Source organism: Calypte anna, chromosome 3, assembly GCF_003957555.1.
Source record: "Calypte anna isolate BGI_N300 chromosome 3, bCalAnn1_v1.p, whole genome shotgun sequence".
NCBI lineage: Eukaryota > Metazoa > Chordata > Aves > Apodiformes > Trochilidae > Calypte > Calypte anna.
Window position 1 is genome coordinate 85,947,153 of NC_044246.1, and position 24,563 is coordinate 85,971,715.

The 24,563-nt window shown below is 35.9% G+C and overlaps 1 protein-coding gene across 21 annotated transcripts in view; it reads right to left on the reverse strand.

Moving 5' to 3' along the window:
- The window catches only part of RIMS1 (regulating synaptic membrane exocytosis 1), a 306,200-nt gene that overhangs the window by 59,274 nt on the left and 222,363 nt on the right, over positions 1–24,563 (reverse strand). For 5 of the 21 annotated variants that reach the window (XM_030448756.1, XM_030448765.1, XM_030448760.1 and 2 more), the window contains 2 exons: positions 21,594–21,706; positions 8,310–8,422 (listed from right to left, as the gene is read on the reverse strand). In XM_030448756.1, coding sequence (XP_030304616.1) covers positions 8,310–8,422; positions 21,594–21,706 — 226 coding nt within the window. Of the gene's footprint in view, positions 1–8,309; positions 8,423–11,332; positions 11,346–14,626; positions 14,628–14,804; positions 14,806–16,097; positions 16,139–16,931; positions 16,943–18,465; positions 18,472–21,593; positions 21,707–23,001; positions 23,185–24,563 lie in introns of all 21 variants that reach the window. The other 16 variants (XM_030448774.1, XM_030448773.1, XM_030448772.1 and 13 more) reach the window with 7 other exon arrangements.

The following is a 24,563-nucleotide window of genomic DNA, read 5'->3' on the forward strand; positions in this document are numbered from 1 at the left end:
GCATACTAAGCAATGACTGCAAGAGAAATCTGTAGGAGAAACTGAGGTTATACAAATTTAGTGTCTCAGCATATTTTTCAGAGTTACAGCTCTTGGACAGCATCTGCAGAGACTAAAAACGCAAACCAATTTGTGAGTAAAAAGCTGGTCTGAGGAGTGTGCATTGAGGAAACTCCGCAATCCCATGCTAGGGGGTTGCACTGGCTGACCAAAAACATCTGTGGAAAAGAAAGCTCTGGGTTTACCAGAGGTAAATTTTCAACTTCAAATACAAAATGAAACTCTGAAGATTACTTCAGAATAGCTTGGACCATGACAGCTTTGAGCTCAGATATGTCTAACAATTCACATTGAAACAGATGCAGCATAACTCTGATTTAATGAAGTGGTAACACAGAGGACTAAATAATTCCAATATTCAAAACTATTTTCAACTACAACAAGGATTTGGATGGAGATTCTTTTACCAAGTGACTTTGTGTGACTTATCAAAATACAAATGACCAATGGAGTTAAGGTGAGACTATGCTGATACATTTATTCAGACAACTTATGGCTGTATATGGCTTGTAGAATCTGTTAAGTAATTTTGTTGCTTGCCCTTTTTGAAACTTCAAAATAAACCTCTCTGAAATGGAAATACAAAACATAATGATTCTTATCAGCTCTGTTTCATAATAATGGAAATTTTGCTCTTTTTTAGAGAACATTTTTCTTCCAAAGTCTAAAAATGATGAAAACTATGAAAACTTTCTAATGAAGCTAAACATAAATGTTCAGAGGCTGGGAAACTTCATGGTTATTTTACTCCAGTTTAATTGTACCACTCCTGGAAGCAGCCTTGATATTTTATGCAAAATTCCCACAGAATTCCTAATGAATAATTTAAGCTTTCCTAAAATGAGGAACCTAAAAATATGAAAAGCATCTGAACATATGGGATGGTCTGTTTTTTCTGGTAAAGAGAATGGTAAAGAGAATTGCAATCTGCAACAGAAATGGTGATCCTATTAAATAAAATTTCTATTGATTTCAGAGAAACAGGGATCTCACCGCTTCTCTATATTTACACTACATGTAGAAATGATTCCTCAGCAACTAAGATTTCAAAAATACTTTGCTTAAAATATAACCCTGCAGTCTCTCTCAAATACATGGTTTTTAAAGGATGGTAACTGTGTTTCAGAAATACCTCCATGTTTTATTGGTATTTGGTAATTACTTCCTCCCTCTCTCATCAAGTCTATTTCTTTTTGTCCTCACCAGAAAGTCCACATTTTCTTTGTTGCCCTTGGTTTGAGAGAGCGTGCAGTGAATCTGAAATGTTAGAAGATTCATGTGGTTCCTGAGCAAGCATGATGTGCTGCTGGAGAAGGCTGATACCATCTGAGCTCTGCCATCAAGGGAAACATCAAGGCCAGATGCAATGATTTCTTTACTCCTGCTGGAATCCTTACTTTGTAAGTGTTGAGGGAGGTATAGGCTGGTGACCTTTGTTTCAAACCACACCTGAATCTGTTTAGCACTCAATTAATTACTGAACCACAGAATCGCAAAGTTGAATAATGGATGATTGTATTTGCCCTGTGAAGCAGCAGAAGACCCTCTGTTTCACTCATACTGAATTTGTTCCACCTTTCATAGACTGCCTATGGGATGTGGGAAAGATGGGCAGGAGAGAGAGAGAGAGAGCATCAAGCGTGGCTGTCCAACAGGTTAGGATACCAGGAGAGAAGTTAGAAGTCCCAGCTTGAGCATCGGTGACTGTTTAGGCACTCAGCCTCATCAAATGGCTGTTCAGTATCAGTATGAACCCAGTTACTGAAGTAGAGTCTTCAGCACAGGTATCAACCTCCCATAAGTGGGGGCTATGCAGCTATCCTCACTCTATCTTGCTCCCTATAGTCCAGCAGTCCATGCAAAATGAAGCTGCTTTGTAAATAGCAGCCAATCTTTAATATGTTGGCCAACAGAGAATTGTACAGTAATACAGGAGATAAAGAATATACTGAATCCACGTCTTTCACTTGCTTTGGTATTCTAATCTGAAAGCTACTGCCCAAAATATGGAACTTCCCTTCATAAATGAGTTTTTCATTACATGTTTGAGCTTTCATTCCCCCTTTGTACTGTATGTCAGGGCTGTGATTCCCAAGAAACTGAAAATCCTTCCTATTCACAAATAGACTAGATCAAAAGTGGTGATACCAAAAGTTAATGCTGAAAGCTACAGCATTTGTACTTTTCTACTTCTTCTGGATTTAGCTCTTCCTTTCTGTAGCAGCCGCTTCTACTCTGTTTACTGTCTGCTATAGGAGGCATAAAACTTCCCCTGCTCATTCCCTACCTATCCCTTTTCAGTAAAATGTTCAAAATTTCAAAATTGCTTTCATTTTGTTCATCTGTTTGCTAAGATGACTGGTTGCTTTTAAGATTTCCCTCCCTCAAATATAGACAGAAGTAAATAGTGCTCTTCCAGAAATCAGATCCTTAAAAGAACATCATCTTGCTGTCGCAAAATACCTGAACTTATAATTTAGAAGAAATATGCCCTGGGCTAAGATCCATTTATTGGTATCTGCACTGAAGTAATGTCTGCAGGTTTCTGGCTGGGCTCAAAAATATGATACAGTCCTGTTTGTTAATCTAGAAAACTTGTAAAATTGATAATTAATTTCTCTGTTGTGTTATACTTAAATATTATATAAAATAACTTTGAAGCTTTAAATTAAAGTAAATCTTCGGTGTGATCACTTCTCTTTTAACTCTGTTTTACAGAGTTAAAGCTCTCTATTTTCTGAATTCCCAGGTGCACTGTTTATCATGTTACAAGTGCTGAACTTTGCAGCAGCTCTGATAGCAATTACAACAGAGTAGGTCTAGTTCCTCAAACACTAACAGTAGCTGGCTTCAAATGCCCAAACTATCTGCACTGCCTGCTTCTGCATAGGGGTTTTCAACATAACTAGCTGAAATATAACCAGCTGAAATGCAGTTCTTCCATTCACATTACCACCAGTGGAGTTGTTGATTCTTCTATGCCAGCAAAAGGAGAAAAAAGGGATACAATGGACTGCAGATGTGTTAACATCAATGGAAAAAGAATAGAACAAACAAAAGAATTGTACTTCATGAATACTTTTACTCAATGACTAAAAATATTAGCAATTTTAATGATTATAAGGCACAATTTAATAGTTATTTAGTAGTTCATTCTGATTATATTATCTTCCATATTAACCAATATTTATATTTCTAGAATAATCTCCAAAAAGCATGGAGAACACATTAGACCAGAGCTTTGAAAACTGAAGAAGTGTCCCCTCGCTTGACTTGAAAAAGCCTCAGGTGTCTAAGCTCTGAAAGTAGGTGCCTCATTAAGTGCTTAAAATGAGAAAATGGAATGAGAAAATTAAGTAGGAAATCAAATGAGGAAAGTGAAATCCTGACCAGAAACAGATAGGGCTAGATTCATCCAAGGTCTTCCACAAAGGTAACTTTCACAACTACCTTCTGAGGTACCTCGCTCCAATAAGGAGTTTATTTGGGAAACACCGAACCATGCACAAAGCACCTTGAGTTTTATGACTGCTCACACATGATTCCTCCAAATGCTGCTGGTGAGCATGGCCTGGAAGTTAGCACCTTTGTGCATCCAGGCCTCATCTTTGACTCCTACCAGCATCTGGGTGCTCCTTCTCTCTTAGGAGAAGCTCATGTTATGGTCCAGAGCCCAGTAAGCAGCAGCAGTTCTAGGTAACTCTTTCCATAATTGTATCCATTTCAGCTAGAGGGAACTTCAAGCAACTTCCCAAGAGGGAACAGTAAAAATAAGCAAGCCAGACCATGGGAAAACTGCAGTTAAGGCCACAAGTCAAATGAATGGACCTCATTGAATGTTGTGACTGTCATACCAATATGAAATATAGTAAATATTTTTTTCTTCAAGATGGATGAAGGGGGAGCAAAGGAAAACACTCATGACATCAACATCCAAGGGCATTTTCTATACACAGCCCTAAGTGCCTTGCCAAACATCATGTAAAAAGTAACATTATATCATTCCGAATGATATCCTATCATTCCGAATTTCCTATCAAGCCCTTCCTTGTAGACATGAGCTATCAATAGAAATCCACAGAGTGCCACTAAACTAATGCCATCATTACACTTCTATGCTAAGTAGTTTCCAATCACATAGAGTGTTAACTGGTTTGGTAGTGCATCTAAATATAGAGTGATGTCCTTTTAAGTATGTACTCAGTATAGTAACTCTCAGTGACTCTCTTGAACAAACAGATCTCCTGGAAAAACATGTTCCATGTTCTCTGGAAAGCTGAAGCAGCTGCAGCATGATGTTGGTGTGTGGATCTGGAATAAAAACTTACTGTGTTTTACATTAAGAGTCTAATTAAGATATACTGTCATTTATAGCTATGTAAATCCAGAATTATTCTGCCATGGTGCTTTGATTCTCTCAAGCACAGAAACAGCACAGACACGTGCAAATGGCCACTATAGCCTTACCAATATAAGAGATTGAAGGCAGACAGATTTCTACAGCTCTTCTTTAAACACTTTTGCCAAATCCACAAAGGAGTTGTTATTTTGATTTTTTTTTTTAATTTAGCTTTTTAGAATTTAACCGCTTCATGTAAATGATGGATTCTTTTTGTTGGAACTGAAGGAAATAAGGATGTGAGCTCTGTGGTGGTCTCAAAACAATTAGAGTGGAACAGCCATCAAGAGCTATACAAATGATGTAGAGCAGATGATGTAGATCTACTCAAAATTCATTATGGGATGTTTAAAACACAGATGTTTAAAAATGTTTGCACAATACCTTGCGTGGTGCTTGCTTGAAAAACTCAGGCATGCTTATTGAGAATAGAAGATTAAGAAACTGACTGGAAGAAATTACAAAAATAGAAGAAATGTAGCAGAAATTGATTGAAAATTGCAAAGGCAATTTTATAATATTTATGATATTTGAGGTATTTTATGCTACTACTGGAAAAAAAAAGGCGTGTTTCAATGTAAGCAGAAACGTATTTAACTTTAAGGAATTAATTTTACATACACGTAATTAACTATTGCAAAACAGATCCAGTCCATAATGAAAAATTTTTGAAAGATTTAAAGAATTTGATGTGTATTAAAAAAAGAATATATGCAAATGCTAAAATAGTAGTAGAGGCAAATCCATGTGAGCTGATTGCTCTGAAAAGCAGAAGGGAATATTATGTCAATGTGCAGTATAATGTAATTTCTTTAATAAATATAAGCACTTCTTTTCTGAAGAATTAGGTAAACACTGCTACTTGAGAAAGAAAGAAGCATTTCTCTTAATGGGAGAGACAAACTCCACATGCAACTGCTGTCTCTTTAAGAGATATTCAATATTTCTTTCTCACTATTCCAAAGTGTCCACTAATCCACTGAACATTTTTCTTTTTATATTTTTTATATTTAAAGTAACTGTTGCTCCTGCAGCTTTCAAAGACTTCTCAAAGATTTTGGCAGCACTAATTACATATAGTATGAAGTCTTTAGAACGCTCAGTCATCAGCTTTACTGCATCACCTGATATGACTTACTACATTTTTATTAGAGCTGCCTAAATCTTCATCTGTTTGTTTTGCTTTCTTGAGTCTCTTCATGTCTTTTGAGGGTAAAGAAATGCAGTAGCACATTTAACATTTTAAAATTATGATTATCACCATAGTGATATGTGGCAAACAGCTATCTCATTGAAAAGAGAACAGATAGAATGTGCTAATATTCTTCTCAGCACTTATAGTCTACCCTATAGTCTACACCATTATCATGTAGAAAATACATAAAAAGTTAAAGCTTTTTTGATTGAAATTCCAACACAAGTCATTCAATCTCCTTAAAACTATTTTAGCATGGAAAGGAGACAATGTCTTTCAGAACAATTGGTACTCCAAAAATATTTTTCTTGTGGCAATGTACAGTGCATTTACTTCCTTCAAGCTGTAATCATACCTTTTCTTTTTAAGAAATTCTGAACAATAGCTGTACTGAGTTCTTTCCATCTAGTAATTATCACACTGTGATTTGAATTTTAAATTAATTTCCATCTATATTTAAATACTAAAGATGGTACTAAAAACCTCTAGGTAGTAGAGGATAAGGGAAATTGTCAACCACACAGATTCATGTTTTCCAACAACTATTTCACCATATCTGGGATTTACATTAGCATAATAAGAAAAATAAAATTAGCATAAATACTGCTTATGACAAATATTAAAATGGCAGGCTAAAAAATTTTTGTAATGAAAAAAATATGAACTTTTGAATCAATATGTAAGCACAGGAAATCCAAATCAGAAAACTGGCCTTTGACTATGATCCTGGCCAAAGCACACGTTATCTTTTTCTCCCATAAAGCTTATCAAATGAATTTTATTGTTTTTTAACACATAAACTGCTTGGGAAATACCAGAGAAACACTGCATCTCACCCTTTTGTCCTGAGTTGACCTCTTGAAAGGTAACAGCAAATCCCATACACCAAATGAGGTGTTAAAATATTATTAATTAGCATTGTTATATTATTAATTTAACAGTGCTATATTATTAAATTCTGAATTCTGACAGATGATGTAATTGGAAATTCGCATCCCAGTTTTGAGGTGGCTTTTCTTAAATAGTCTGATATCCCACAATTTGGCAACTGAGGAAAAAAACCTGTTTCTCACACTTCTCTTCCCTTTAAGAACTGTTTAAGATCTATGTTCACAGTGGACTGGTCCCAAAAAAGAAACATCCTTATTAAAATTGCCTCCACATTTAACTGTAAGACAAGACTTTGAACAAACTTTTCATGTGTTAGGTACTACCAGTAAGGTGCCCAATTGCCTCTTCTTTCATAGTCAGATTTCTGATTTTGTTTCTGCTGAGTAGTACCTCATTTATGGACTATTTTAACTTGTACCTCAGGGAACATGCATCAGTTCTGCACACCTCAGGGAAGTGACCTTGGAGGGAAAGGGACAGAAAGTTCAGTGCCTGCACCAGGGCAACAAAAGCCAGGAGACTTCTGGTTTTGCAGCTGTTGAGAGCTTGACATAATTTCTTATTTTCTGTATGGCACCAGTTCATAAACCAAAAGGTCTACCTCTTTTAAAATGTAGAAATTAAAATTGAAGCATTTAGTTCTTGGTGATATATGGAAAGTGTTTGAAATGTGGCTCTTGAAGCACAGAAGTCTTAATTCATGAAAGCTGTGGTTCTCTTCCAAATACTGGTAGCCCGAGACCTTATTTTTAAGGTACTCAGTTTGCTGTCTGTCACTGAATTTTTTTAGTGGGACTTTTACATTCACACTGCCATCCTGTGGTCACTTGTTGTAGGCATGTAAATCTTAATGGTACTGGAAGGCTGGTTTTGTCCCTGCCTTTTACTTTGCCTACACAGACGTGGTTGTGTCTCCAAAAGGAGACACAGATTCTGATGAGAGGTTCCCCCCCACCATGACTTCTGTAAATGTTTCCTCTGTGAGGCGTCTCAAGGTAAAACGTCTTCAGCAGAAAGTTCAGCTCCTTCCTTCCCCTCACAGCTTGATTTTTAAGTGGCTGTGCAGATGTCCAAGATGTTTTCAGCACTTTCCTCAGAAGCCTATGCAGTTTGAACTTACAAGGCTATGGGATAAAATTTTAGCACAATCAAGGAAAAAACATAACTTCGTTAATGTATTTTGATGTACACTTAATTATCAGAGGAGATCTTTAAACTTTATTAGAAAAGGAGATCAAAGCAAACAGTTTGTATTTGAATAAGGGAAATAATTTATCTGTGACATTATTTGATGGGGAAAAAAAAAGAAAAAAAAGACACCATCTGTGTGGGATTTCATCTAATTCTGCCTAGTTGTCTACATATCAGACAACAGCAAGGCCTTGGAGAAGAACAAGGGAATAGGGCCAATATAAAATGATGCTATGGCTCATTTTTCCAGCCTCCAGAGATCTGCAGGCCAGGACTTCCTAAGCTTCCTAAGTGACATGACTTTCTTTAATAGATTAGTTCTGAAATGTTAGTTCTGAAAATTAGTTCTGAATTAGTTCTGAAATGTTCTGGTTTTTGCAGATTCATTTTAGGTGACATCAAAGGCTAAGTCTAATGCACATCAGATAAAGTAGATGCTAAAAAGCTATTACTCAAGGAAATATCTCTCAGGCTTTATAAAACGGTGTTCTTGGGGGGTTATAAATTTTTAAATAAAAGTCCTATGCCATCATTTCTTAAGCCAAAGTATCATTTCAATACTACTGACTTTACCTTGGTATATTGCTCACGCTCATGTTCTTGGCTAGAGCCAGACCCTGATGTCTGGTTATAACGATGCACTTTCATTTTCAGCTGTCTCGTTCGCTCCTCCACTACTAAGCTTGCTGCAAAAACACACAATGAAAATGGATTAAAAATAGTGAAAACCTGGAAAAACAAATGGTTTAGCAACAATTCTAACTAATTTCCATTTGAACAGAACAAAGAAATGTTACAAACATGTAGAACAATCAGGGTGTAAACACAGGACAGAAACACTAATGCCAAGAAATCAACCACTTTCCTTGTGAGAGTTTTTACCTGAAAATGGGCAGACATCCCAATTTCCTATAAATAATCAAGCTGGTGCAACAGATATGAAAAGCGTGAAAGAATTTAAGTGATAGGCTGAGTGATAAGCCTGTTGTGCATTCTGGATGCAGAGGACATAAATCCTTGATCATCCAACTATGTATTTGCTTAAATGTAGAAAATATTACAGTAGCATTCTAAAAATTAATGCATTAGAGAAGTATTAAAATTTATTTTTAAAGTAATTAGCTCCTACTAATAACTTAAAACATAACTGTTTACCGTAGCTAAAGATTATCTGAAAGGAATAATTTCTCCATTCAACCAGTCATAGTGAAAAATACAGTAATCTTCTAGAATATTTTTCCCCAAGAATTCCTTTGAAAGCATTACTTTGCTCTCTAATATTCACTTCTATTTCAGAGCAAGTATTTGTTCTTGTGTTCTCAATTTCCCTATGACACGGTTTGTTTAAACAAAGAAATCTAATCTTAAACCTTGAAGAAGTTGTGCTGCTATAAGGAGCATCTTCTTCTATTTGAGCAAGTTGGCAATTAATATTGGCTGTGCTTTCCACAGAAAGATGACCTTGCCCAACTGCAAAGAGTGAAAACTCCTGGGCTAAGACTTACTTCAAATAAGCTAACATTTGCTGTAGTGGATAATTTTCAGACTGAACTCTATCTTCTGCCATTATTAAAGTTGGTAGCAATACAAATGCAAAAGAACACCAAGAAAACCAGTACCTTGAAAACTGACACTTTTTTAACAGTTCTAGAACTAGACCCAAATATTTAGCAGTCACTACTCTGAAACACAGGAGTACTTCCTATGTTGATTGTGTTTTTACAGGTTAAACATCCCAGACCAATTTCTTTTAGTAAGACTTTTTTGTGGTCACAAATTCAGAAGTGGCATTTTATTTGGGAAAACCTCTACATAATCTTCTGCTTTTGGGTCAATCACAAATTTATAAGACTTTCTCCAAAATGATACTGTTTTACAAGCCAAGGTTTTTGTAAACAGCTTCACCAGACCAGTGACAGGAGAGAGACACCAATTTAAAACCTGCATTAAATAAATCACAAAACACAGTGAATTTTTAATTAGGGCAAAAAAAGTACTCATGTTGTTTACGAATCTGTACTGTGAACTAAGAGGTATGAGCGTTATATCTGAGTTTTATGCTGCTAGTTAACTGTGGGATTCTTTAAACATCTCTACAAGCATAAAGATACAGAACAAAGGCAGTACACCAAGGGATGGATATTTTTAAATTGTGCTACTGCACAAATCACAATTGTATATGCACATACCATCCACAACATTTTCATGGAAATCAGGGAATGTTGGTGCACCTGGTTGGGTATGAAAAAGTAACATAAAGACATCACTGGTGAAACATGTTTTCATGTCCTCCTTTCCATTTCTATTTAAGAAAATATTTCCTATTTAAAATAGGAAAAATAGACACAGCAATGACATTAAATTCTGCTATAGCTACAAATTTAAGGCAAGAAATAAAGTAATCATCGTAATCTTCAATCTCCCCACACGCAGAGGGTCCGATCTAGAAAATTCTGCCCTTGCAGAATACACACTGGACCCGGGGATCATTTCAGAGACTAATTATGTTTGGTAAATGTGTACCTTAATTGCAATGAGTCCAGTTCCACCATCAGATATGCAGGCACAGCTCCAATTACTTCAATGGAAGTTGCATGGAGGTATCTGAAGGCAAAATTGAGCACTTTAGGTGAAATTTTTAAAGATGGCCTCTTATTTTATGGACAGGTATGAAAAGATTAAGATATATCAATTAGTGACAGAGGTCAAAAACTCAAGTATCTTAATCCTATCATACATGTGTGAAATAGACAGAATGTAAAATCAGAGAGAAAATTGAGACCCCTTTAAAATTTAGCCCTTGTGTCTATGGTGCACAGATTACAGTTACTCTAAAAAATAACCTTTTCATTGTGTGACTTCTAGGTGCTTAATAACCCTTAATAACTTCTATGAAAGAACATTACTCTCTATTACTCACACTACCTGAGAAAGAATATTCTAGTAAGTAATGAGATGCTGTTTCAGTGATTATATGTGCAAACTACTGCAATCAAGGTTAGGTAAATATTCAATCTTAACTCGATAATGCTTGATTTTTGTTATGTTTAAATCCTTAACCTTGACCCTGTGATAATGTTCTATGTTGCATCATTAGATATCATATAAACTAACATGAGAACAATTACTGAAGACTGTGATGCAAATATAAATTTTCTAATGGAGAAATTTAGCTTCGTGCTTGGAGTAAAACGTATTTACCTCTGGTAGTGCATTTCGAAGCAAGAAACTATGTGAAATGTAAGTCTGCTCTAGAAGTCTGTTTTCTTTTCAGGTCTGTTTACCATGCATATCTGAAACATATATTGTATCTAGACAATTTTTTTTCTGCTTGATAAACAGCCTGGTATAGCCTCTTTTACATGTTAATCACAAGAAGCAGAAAAAATATCTAACACAGGAGCAAAAGCAACATGAGCAGAAGCTGGAACAACCATAGGTGACCACCACCTACGATCACATTACTTTCTTGGAAACACAGCTGGTTACCAACAGGTAACAAAAATCTGACATAAACACTACTTCAAGAACTTAACCTGTCTCTCAGAAAAATCTGGTTTCTGCTTTCTTTTAGGACATTAGTGGTTACAGAGCACTTTTCCTGGAACTCTTCAGAGATAGAACTGGAGAGATTACTTCCAGTAATTTACATATTGAAGCACTGTAATCACAAGACCTCTAAATTTCACAGAGACACTAGAATTCAAAGTATGGAGATTTACCACAAGCATCTGACATTAGTGGTAGAAATACCACCAGTATCAGTTGTGCCAACATCTTATTCTCTGGTGTCACAAGTCACACTTGAAAGAGCGATCACTCTCATCTCAACAAGAGCTGCTGGTTCAGATGTGAGATTAGTCAGTGCAAGAAGGAATTGAAAGAAGAGAAGTCATTAAACAGACTGCTTGGATTAAGGAGTGCCAAGTTGGAGAGCCAAAGCTTTTACTATGCTGAGTTTTCTTATGTAAACCATAATGAATGTTTGTACAACACATGTGCATAAACAATCAAGCCATGCAGGAGAGAAAAGACAGACATACAGACGGAATCAAAATGTTTTACTTCAACTCTGTCAATGTATTTATTATCTGGTCTGACTCCTGGAATCCCAAGTCTACTGCGTCTGGCTGGAATAGAGGCAATTTTCTCCACAGTAGCCTGCATAGTGCTGAGTTTTGTATTTGTGACTATAACACTGCCAATAACACACCAATGTTTTAGCAACTATGGAATAGTGCCTGCACAGCACCAAGGTCTCTGTTTTACACGCTGCCCATCCTCCAGCAATTAGGCTGGAGACTGTGAGAGCAAACAACTGGGACAGCTGACCCCAAAGGACCAAAGAGATGTTCTGTACCATATAGCAATAAATTGGATGTAATCTTACCAAGGTAGCTGTTTCTGGAACTTAGTCTGCTTATGGGAGGGGGTGAGTGATTGCTTTAGTATCACTCAGTAGTGGGTTTGTTGCTACATTGGTTTGTGGTTTTTTTGGTTTTTGGTGGGTTTTTTGGTGTTTTTTTATCTTCAGTTGTTAAACTGTGTTTATCTTGGCCCAAGAGACTTACTCAGGTCTTCCACTTCTCTCCCTCATTTAGTGTGGAAGGTCAAGTGTGTGAAGGATAGTGGATGCTTCATTGGCTGCCTGGGGTCAAACCACTGTATTAAGCTACCAAAATTAATGCCAATGAGGGATTCTGTCAAGCCAACAAAGCCCTCTTAGCTTATTACTCAGTTTATTACTCAGCTCACTGCTAAGTCCCATTTGGCTTCCACTGTGATTAACATTGGATGGAAAAAGAGTGTCCAAATATTGACCACCACTCCTATTTCCATAAGCTAGCAGGTCCATCCAGTTCCTCCTCAGTCTCTTCCTCACATGTCATTCAAGAAACATCCTTGTGAGACTGTACACCTGCACTGCAATTCTTAAAAGATCCTATAGATTTTGAAAATGCTATATGCCTGGAAAGCAACTAAACATACAGATTTCCCAGTCTTGGAAGAGGTGATCATGGGCGCATCATGTATGCATAATGGAACAGTTGTTTTTTACTCATAAAGTAATTTTAGAAGTTTACTTGTATTTCTTGGATTAAAAGATGTTTTGATTAATGTAAGGTAGCCCGTGGTAAACTGTTTCTTTTTAGAATGTGATTTTTCTTACTTTATTGATAATCTATGAAATACATGCTTTCCTTCAATTGTCTAAAATATGCAAATCTGTAATACATTACTTAAAGGGAATAAACTAAAGAAAATAGCTACAGTGCTCTCATTTCAGTCCTGCAACCTGCCCTCAGAGAAAATTATGACAGGCCGCAAGCTGTTTTTCTTAACGGAGATGACCATTTCTTATTTATTCTAAGAAATCCTTCATTACTAGGAATTCATATATTAATTTTATAAGTCAGTACTATGAAAGGTTTATAGCACATTGCTGGCAGAAAGGTAGTTTGACAGTCCCTCATCTTTACTTCTGTCCTCATAGAACTACCATGGGCCCATTTTGACTCCTATCTGCTGTATAACTGATAGAGAGGTTGACCTGGGTCAAGAATCCGGAATGTGAATCTTAGCAATGCATGGAATGTGACTTGAAAAAAAAATCTACCCTGTATTGGCATCAACAACAACTGGTACTATGAAAATCAGTCCGTGCTGATAGCTGCACTAACAACAGTGCATGCTGTTAGAAAATCAGAAAAATTAAGTAATTTTTAGCTTTTAAGTCCCCCCATTTAAAGTTTGAAAGAGGGATTAACCCAGATATTTACAAAATTTCTTAAATGCATCTGCCATAAACACCTGTCTATAACCTCAAAGCATCATGTATAAACATATGTGAGTCATTTCATTAGGATTGTACCACATGCAGCATAGTGAAGTAGCAAGAACATTAAAAATGCTGTAGATGCCTTCCAGCTCTAGTTTTTTGCTCCTGGGCTTTCCTGTTTTGATATCTACCTTCTTTTGCAACAATCAGCAAAGAAACCTACATTCTGTAGAGTTGAGCATCTAAACCAAACCACTCCTACATTTGGAAATAAGGATAGAATGTTTTAGTACAGAAACTACCTCCTGTCAGCAATATTACCCATCCTGGACTCTTGACCATCATCAAATTTCCAGGAAAATCCCACATGCCACTCAAAACTGAACTACTGTACATACTAGAATATATCATTATAAAAATTTTCATCCTTTTGAGGTGATTGCTGCTATCTAGCAAATAATAAAGCAGGAAAGGAGACCGAGGGATTTTTCTCAGGTCCATAAAATAAGCCTTTTATGTTACAAAATGTCACGGTATTGCCCAAACCAGGACACAAAAGAACAATAAATGCTTCTATGCCATACAGAGATTTAGGACATGCAGCTTTAGGGACATGAAAAAAAAGCAGCATGTGAAAATGGAAGGTATTAAATTTAGCTAAGAAAGAATGTAATTCAAAGCATGCTGTTGGTTGGAAAAGAATAAGAGAGAAGTCAGGGAACAATACACAGGGCAGAACATGCTATTGCAGAAACAGATTAAGAAATATTTAAAAGAAGCAAATATAACTTGGATGTGAGAAATTTTCTAACATAGGCAGGCTCTTTAAGTTAGAGGATACAGGCATAATAATGTACATAGTATGAAGAGTTAAATAAAGTCAGACAAATAGGTAAGTACTAAGACATTTTTTTAACCATAATTAAGCGACAGAACAATTCCAACACTTGCAGCCATTAAGGGAATTACCTTTCTAAAATGCATTCAGCTCAAACCCAAGTATGGGGATAGTGCAAGAACAACTGGTGCCATTACCTGTTCGTGTGATCAACTGATAACCTCAGTGTCCTCCTGACTACAGAAACTATGGATGCTGTAACATTGGCTGTACTCTTTTCTGTGATGCTGCAACAAACACAAATTGTGCTTTAAGCAGTTCATATTTCTGTTCAAGATATCAGGACAGAAAGGGGGTGTAGGGAAATGGTACAGTTCAGAAATTCTTCAAGTCCTACCCATTTCCCAAACACAGAAGATATCAGCCATAAAAACTTCAGATGGGCCGTAACCCTTACGAGCAGATATCACACACCTTTCTGTTGCTAACCATTTAGAATGAAAGACTAAAAATATAAATGATAAAAAAGATTTGCCTACACAGGAAAATTACTGAAAATAAGTTGTAATGAAAATTTCTCAAAAATATTTGACAGTAAAATTGTTTCTGGAGTACAAACAGCAGGTTCTGGCAGGAAACAAGGGAACTTCATGGAAGCCAACAGAGATCTGACCCATTCTGCAACTGTCAGTCTTTAATACTAAGAAGTTGAACAAACAGCTACGGCTTCAAGGCGATCTAGAGATATGTATGCTAGACATTCTACAATGCAAAGCCAGGGGCTCCTATTTCTGTGCTGCTCAGATGCTTCTGGATAGGAATCAGGGTTACAAAAACAAGAGGTGTCTGGTTTGAGTGGAGCTGAGAAGAACTATGCAGAATCAATGTCCAGCCCAAAGGCAGAGGGAGGAAGCAGTGATGAGATTGGATAGGGAGAAATAAACCAGTGCAGTGGGAAGGGGAATGAGAGGGCAAGGACACATTGACTGGAGAGCTGGATGTGCTGCACAGGGGAGGAACCATGCTGGTTTGGACCAGGATGAAGTATTTCAGAAATACAGAGGGAGTCTCCAGGCTATTTCCATTTGGTCTTCAGGATGAGTTTTAACAATGCACTCACAAAGTATCCCTCAATAGTTCATGCTACTATTTGCAACATGAAATAGTGAGGGAGATGAGCTCTGAAGCCTGTTCTGCAGCCCCTGGTCCCGGCACCTGATAAGAGCTGTGACTCCCTAACCTTGTGTGCATGGCTTCCTTTCCACAGGAACTAATCTGCCCTGGGCCTCCTCCCTGAATCAGAACCGAGCCGTCACCAATCACATACTCAAACTGCCAAGCTAGGAATGAGCTTGGGTCCCCCCAGTAATAACAAGGTAGCATGGTAAACCTCCTTGAGTTTATAACTCACTCCATAAGGAGAAAACAATATAAAAATCTGAACTGCCTGATGCAACATTCAGTCCTTCTTCAAAAGATGTTTCAAAATAATCCAAATAGAAGCTTCTATTTAAAACCAAACCGAAACAAAAATCCTAAATCATTGTACTGCATTTCTATAGGAATAATCACAAATCACCAGAGAAATAATTATCAGATTCCAAACAGGGCATGAATAGCACAGAGTTGGCTGAGTGAAATTCTTGCTTTTTAAACACTGTTAACTAAATATAATATACTGATACAGAATATAATTGAGGGAAAAGCCAGTATTCACAGTTGCCAAACATTTGTAAAAAATTACATAAATATTTACCTTTGTAGAAGAGTTTAAAGTCTCTTGCTCTTCAATGAATTAAATGCACGGAATGATGAAACAGAAAAAGAAATCAGCAAATTTAAAGTTAGATAAAGAAATGTACATGTGACAATGGCATGTACAGTACGCAGTACTCCAGCATATGTAAAAGTAATGTAGAAAATTAAAAGATAAACTGTGACAAATAATAAAGCCTATGACCTTTTCTTCAAAATTAATAGAAACAATGAAGTTACTGAGATCCAGATTGTGGACTCTTTAAGTATTGTCATACCCAAATTGATGAATAACAAAAATCATAAAATTGCTTTTTTAATCACACTCATTCCAGAACATTGTAGCCCTGTTGAGATTCTGAAGCTTTTTCTGCAATAATGACTGTTAGAAACTATTTTATATATTATATATTTTAAACCTGTAATACTAAATAACCAATGGACTATTGAAAATCAGTCTTTAAGGAGAGGCTTGAAATAATTGCAAGGTTAGTAAAGACTCCACAAGCTGCCTCAAAATATGCAGCCACCTAAAAACTTCAAAATAAAGCCAGAAAAAAACAACACTAGAAGACTAAAATTGAAATTACTTCATTCTTTTTCTTTTGCCATTCAAATTTTACACTTATGGATTTGAAAAGAAGTTTTAACTGAAAGGGTTCGATCTTTTACCATAACTCAAGCCATACTCTCACTGCAATGACATTTCAATGATCAAATACATATATACATAATGGTTTTAACTAGCTATTCATTTTGTCTAGGATCTTACATTGGTTAAATAAAAAAAGATATTTGAAACTCAACTGTATTATTTGACAACATATTGATTTTCTGCACAAAATTTTGATGCTTATTTGTTGAAAGGAAACACTGGACATCAAAACACTTATTTCTTCTGTAATATGGGTACCATGAAAACCTGTACATATATAAATAAATAAACTTTTCACAAGTAAAAAGTACATTTAGTACCAGCAGAGTCAATGCAACTTTCCCTCATGAAACAGCTGCACACATGCACACACACACTTTACCAGCACACAAGCTCTGTAGAAAGCTTATGCAGCTTTTATATGCACCTTATGTGAGCTAAGATACAGCAACACTTATTGCTGGTTGCAGTTTTGCTTTTCTGAAGGTCATCCCACAAGGGCCTATTGATATAAACAAATGCCACTGGAAAACACACAGCCAGTCCAGTTCAGTTATGTTCCCAGATGTTTTTTACACACAAACAAGCTGCTGATTACCACAAGAACTTACTCTGATTATAAAACTTCTGAAACATTAAATCACGTTGTTGAGGTTATGAAAAGAAATCGTGCTGTGAAGAGCCAAATAGAAGCAGATAGAGGGGGAAAGACCTGTTTTACACGCATGAACTCTAAAAAGATTGTTTCTATACTGCAGTTAATGCACATTTATTCTTGCTGGTTCATAAATTTCAAGTAGTACATAATAAGTTTTTTTTCTTAGTTCACTTGCTCGATTTCTTATTATTCCTGGTAGTATCTGTTGCAGCTAAAAAGAAGAGTAGAAGAATGCTACAGATCTTCAGCCTGTTCATGTCCTTGATCAAATGATAACGCATACACAAAAGCATAGAGACCCACCCTCAAAATCCTATTTCAGGCAAGAGTTCCAATGATGACTGATAGCTTGTCATTACAGAGGACACACTGATTAAAGATTGAGGAAATATGCTTTATATGAAAGTATCACTTGAAAAGCATGCAACTACATAACCAAGTTTTTATAGAAACAGTTGAAAAACAAAGTGAATGCAGAATCCCCAACTCTCTCAATGATTTGCACAGTTCCACTCAAAGATGATGAAAATTAAAAAAGCACTGAAACAAAACTCTTGCAGCTCAGCACAGGCTGGCATAGTGAGAAAACAGCATTGCCCTTTACCACAGCTTAGAATTTCACTGCTTTATCTACTGAGCCAAACCTCTTCATATTATTAGATCCTTTTATAAAATTATCAGTTAAAACAAAAAGAAAAATGCTTCTGAAGTAGCATATGCTAGGGTCATGTCTATTAAAATGTGACTCTGAAAATACACACAGACACCTGTATCAGACAAACTTTCCATTTCAAGCATCTCAAGGCCTTTTGTTGCAGTAACATCACAGTGTGTCTTGTACTCGGGGAAATACAGCTGATGGGTTGCAAAGGGAAGATACACAGCCACTTCTTCCTTCATTATCACTGAGATTAAAATAAAAATCACATTCCTAAAAATTACAGAAGCCTACAATCTTAACTGTTAATCACTCTCAAAGGTCTGCACATACTGGTGTTGTTAAAAAAATATTATGTTAGAAGTGTTCCAAGTCAAAATAACTACCTTGCTCTCCCATTCTAAACCTAGACAAAGCTGCTATGCCCTTTAGAACATAACCACCAGGAAGTTCTTTTTTAAAATTTGTGTGTGTGTGTACACACAATTATGCTGGTTTGAGGTTTTAGTCCTTAAATTGGACTTCTTCCTCTACATTTAAGATATAATTTTCATTTTTTTTTTTCTGTTCCTGATCAGTAGTACCAGCTCCATTTCTGTAGTGGGATAAGGATGACTACTTTGTTCTCATCTGTAAGAATTATTTCTATGCTTTTGTTATGTTTCTTTTCTAATAAAGCACATCTATTAATATGGACCTTTTAAAACATCCTTGTTTTCTCACAAGTTGACTTTTTATGATGCTCAAACTATAGACCAGATCAGTATCTAAGACAGCGTTATCTGGTAGAGACAAAGAAACAATATTTTCTTTTGTTCTAAACTTGACAATGACAAAATCTAATGTCTGAGAAGCAACATCAGTCCTGGAAGGAGCCCTATTAGCAATGGATATGATAATTTACAATTGATAGTTATAGATTAAAGAATGAGAATAAAAATCTCATCTAAATCAAGAGTTAAAATACCACTCTGCTTCTTGAGATAAAAACCACTACCAGTCTCTTGCTCCATCATTAACTCCCATGTGTTCCATAATGAGAGCTTTAAAGAGTAATCATATAACTTTACTGGATTCTTCTATCTCTCCTCTCAGTATGTACACAGCAAATAAAAAGCCCACTGTCAATATACAGACATTCAGTCTTTTTACAGCAATCACTCTGATTTGTAAACCAGACATTGATTCACATATGCATCTATTCAGATGTGTATTCAACCCTCCTGTCAAAACAGTTTGCATGGTGTGTAAAGTATTTTACTATAAAAATGATACCTTACAGTGTATCAGACAGCATTTCCTTGAAACACAGGATGACAATACTGACCACCAAGAAGCAGCTTTATGCATTAGTGAAGGAAAGGCATTTTGCAATGTTCCCTACAACATCTTTATATGGCACTAGGTTTTGACATTCTCTATATCCATGGGGACCGTAAATTTAATATGCTCAGGATGCAATTCAGTTCCACATGCTGTTAAGGGAAATATCTTACAGACCTCAATATGCTTTGGATTCATTCCTGCATTAGGGTCAGATCACTTTTAGTCACTTCATTTCTCCCTGATACTCATTTGACATGGACTAAAGAGGTAATATTAAATTTGATACTGTAGATAAAATAATATGGTATTATACCCTCACTGATTTTGATTTTATATAGTAGTATGAAGTCTATATATACTATCATATTTATTTCAGAAGATACAGACAAAATAATTTTTAAATATTCTATAAAATCTATCCAATTTAGTAATTCTCTGCAACTGAACAGAACTGCTAAACATGGGCAAAATCCAAAAACTGCCCTGTCAGGAGGACAAGCCAGCCACTTAGACAAAACCAAAGTACTATTTAGGGTAGAAAATCTCTTAAACTTCTTTTCTATGTTCTGTAATACAGTTGTTCTGACACAGGTGGTATGATATATATAACAAAATAAATAATATGTCACATGCTTCTTGTTCATTTTATACATAAAACACAAGCACATTGCCACAAGTGTAAAGAGGTTAGGGAAATAGCACTACTTTACATATATTCATTGATATCAACAACTTTTTAAACCTAGAGTGGAGTTCTGCTTAACATTTGTTTCTTCTTTTCTCTTCTGTATCCATCCCATCACAGCTCATTTTCATTGTCAATGCCTTTAACAATACATGAACTAGTAATTTATTCTCAACACACCAGTAATCAAGAGCAGCAGAAAGATGAGTGACGAATACCCAAAGGAAATCCAACATAAAATTAAATTAAAAGCTGATTTATCATAATACATTGTACCAAACTCTGAAATTGAAGAAACATGAAATTCATTACTCATTCCATTTCCCTGAAAAGATCCCAATTTACTAATATGCAGAAGTATAGGCTTTAAATGTGTTTGCAACTAGTTTATAATCCAAGCCATTCTAGATCCATTACAAAACAAAATGAGAGGACTCAAATGCAAAGTTTGAAATGAATAAAACTCAGTTGTATTAGTATGTTGATCATGCAGAATAAGCACATGTATAAACCATGAATACATTTTTATGTATTAATTGAAGGTGTGCTATGCCATCACAGTTCAAAGCCAAAAAATTAATGTAAGCTGATTGCATAATATAAGCTGATTGTTAATATAAGTCATCACCCAAAAAAAAAAAAAAACCAAACCAAAACCAAACAACCACCAAACAGACACCCTGTATTAGTCTATCATGATAACAAGGTCATGATCAGCAACATTATCTGTTTAAGTAGTCTGCCAACAGTCCTATAAAGCACTAGAATACACCATCATTAGAAGTATTTCTTTAATTTCCCCATCAAATAAAAACCTTGCAGTATATGGCACAGTCTCAGTTGTTATTTGCAGTAATGAGAAATAGGCTTTTAAAACACAGAAGAAAACCTGAATGTTCAAGTATTATTCATTTTGCTATTTCATCTTATCATAATAGGTCATACTCTGTGTGCAGTATGTTGCTATGAAAGGAACCAGCAATATGCATACTTATTTCATATTAGTATGTAAAAACATCTTCCACAACCACCAAGTCTACATTGTCTTTTTAAGAAAAGATCAGCACTTAAGAAAGATTGAGCTGAGGATCTGTGATTTCACATTTCCCACAGTGATTATTTTCATTGCTTAATCACTGAACTCCAGAAGAAAAAAAAAAATAATTCTGAAATTTATTGTTGACAAAGGCACAACAATTAATATAAACCACAAAATAAGAAATGAGTGAGACTGTCAAAATATCATGAAAATATATATAGCCCCCGATTTCTTTAGCTGAATACAAACTAGATATGTGTTGGAAACTACCATGACTCTAGCAGCAATTTTAAAGAAGAAAACCATTAAAGATTACTAGAAAATTAAGGCAGTTAAATCACGTGTAATAATTGCATTGAACACATAATCCTGAAAGTCAACTTTAAGAAGAAAAACAAAACCAAAACAAAAAAACAACTGAGAAATCAAGGAGTTAGAGCTGTAATAAGCTCATTATTTGATACCTTGCTCTATACTGCCACTCCTTACTGGAACTTGCGGTAGCTGCCTTCCCCTGCGACTGCTGAAGGATGTGTCTGCAGGAGGAGACTGTGTGGGACTTCCTTGTTGATGTATTCTGCAAATGAAATTAAGATAAAAGTAAAATAACCCAAACAAAGAGAAATTTTGTATTCTGAACTGAAAACATATTAGGTTGCATATACTGACGATGGCTTTCAAGAAGTTTGCATTTGGTATATTCCATATACACATACTCAGGACTGGATACCTAGTAAACTTCCAAGGCCTCAAGTTTAATTTCTCTAACTACCTTCAATTAAGGAGAAATATTTTCTTTTGCTTTTTATTGTTTTGAGTTTTGTTTGTTTTTCTATTAAAGTATTAGTAAAAAAATCACTGAACCTAAATCAGTTTTCTTAGAGCCATATATGATTATGACTCACAATTTATTCATGTTCTCCTGCACTGGTACAAGGGCAATAGAAAACATCACCTCTATATTTTATAATTGCACAAGGCCACAGAGAACTCAACAGCAAGCAACAATATGTTGTTTTTCTCTTTTTCCTTTTCTCTGAAGGAAAAAGGCCCTTACCCTTGGTATTGAGGTGGTGCTTATGTATGCATGCAAACAATGTACAAGATTTTAATATTCTTACCCAAGTAAACATCCTAAACCCCTTTGGTGGAATTCTAGGTAGCACTATTTCTAGCTAGCACGTTGACTATTTGACTTCTTATGCATACATAGAGCATCTGAGTGTAATACATAAACATCTTTGGAAAGCTGCTAAATTTGCATTTAAAATAAGTAGGCTACCTCTAGTAACTAGAAAAAAAGGTTTAAGAAAGTAAAGCAAAGATGAGAAGAAGCACAATGTTGAGAGGAAGAGCTTACAATTAAATGTCCTTGATAGTTATGGTAATATCACACTCACTATAGTGGATAAGCACTGTTTATCTAGTACACTAATGTTGCAAGGAGATAATTTGGAATTTTAAATAACAGGTTTGAGCAAGTTAAAAGTTTTGTTGGTTTTCCCACTGTGTAGATCAACTGAATTTCTCTAAGGCTGCAAGATCAGTTAGCTGTGTGAACAGCACAGTGTTTGAGCAAAATACTTCAATAATTTTTGTATGGATACAGAACAAAACACAATGGAAGGACAAAACACAGCCATTTTTTACTCTGACATCACAAAGCTATTTAAGATCAACAGCCAGTAGTACCACCTGGATGGTGAAGATCGACAATGCGAAGGATATGGGAGAAGTGTAAATACCATGAAGAGAGGATAAGCTACAGTGCCAGGATGAGTGAACGCACCACATATGCTCAGGAAAGCACAACATCACACTGACACCTGGGGAGGCAGAACATGAAAGCTGTGCTGTACATGTAATAGCAACCTTGTCAGAAGAGGAGAAGGTGGTGCCGACCCTCCAGGCTGTAGGTGATGTACAGTGCATAAGGGTCTGACACTAGAGTGCTCACTCGACCTTGAGCGAGTGTGATGTTTCCCCCTAATGCCTGGCTGTTCAGTTGTTCGTGGGGTTGGAAGTCCCCTTCTAGAAAGACATGGTGGCAGACCCCTAAAACATCAGGCCCAAAAAGAAACCGTTCAGTTGTTAGCTCCAGGCACATCTTCCCATGCCACCCTCCATCAAAGAATATTGCAAATCCTAGCTGCAGGGCAAGGGTTGACATTTCAGACTGAAGGTATTAATTCTGAATGCAAATCCATTTGCAAAATGAGGAACTGCAGGGCACTCACCACTGCAGATACACATCCCCCTAACTCTGGGATTACTGAACTAACCAGCACATAAGCAACCTGTTGGCCAAAAACTCTAGCTGCACCTTAAACACAGCAAATACAAGCTAAAAACATGTATGATATTAAGTACTTTCACAGAATAGGCTCTGAATACCTAGTTCAACCACAAAGCATTTCTGTTTCTCAAACCCTTCATCCTTAAATATTAACTGTATTTCAATTAGTGCCCAAAATAGGGCCATATGTAAGCACACACATGTAATTTCCCTGGTTTCCTTCAGAGTCTGAAATAAGGATTCTATTTAAGTATCTTTCTGTTCCAACCCCTAAAACAGAAAAACAATTCTGGAAGAATTCTAATGAAAATCTAATTAAAATATGCAGTAAGATTATTGTGTTAGTTTAGTAAAGCATAATTATTAGTAGTTTAATAATTGCATACACTGCTAGTATAAGATAACCTGAAACATTTCAAGTTTGGAGATCAATGAAGTATTCTAGCTGTGCCTTTTTACTCTTCCTTGGTTTCCCAACAGTGCAGAATTTTGCAAATGGTACTACTATATCTGCTGTTATTTCAGAAATTTCATTTTCCTGTGACTTCATTTCCTTGTATCATTTTTGGTTTGCTTGGTGCTGGCTTTATTTTTTTGTTTTATTTTGTTGTGAGTCGTTTTGGGGTTTTGTTTTTTATTACTTTGGGGCTTTTGTTTGTTTTGTTGTTAGTGGGTTTTAGGGTTCTTTCTTTGTTTATTTGTTTGTTTACATCAAACACCCAGAACAGCTTTCCCACAAGACACGGTCAAAGTAAGCAAGACAGTTTAATTCATATGACATACACTGAAAACTCATCCTAAAGAAAAAAATAAAATGTATATATGAAGTAACGTACAGATTCCTACCAAGGATAACAAAAAGGTTTGATTTCAAAGCCACTTCATCAGCAATAGTTTAATGTCACAGTGTTACAAAACCAGGATTCTGCTGCCCTTGCTATATTCTCTCTCTTAAACCTCTCCTAGCTTGCCCTGATTCCTGCAGAAAGCAATTCCACTGTTCTAAGAGATGCTTATGATAACAAAGATGAGCTGGATTCTGAAAATGCCTGTTTCTTCATGCTGAGTGTAGAAGTAATCCATGTCAAATATTGCATGCAATCAGCTTTTAAGTATCTGGTTTGTTAAACATCAAAAT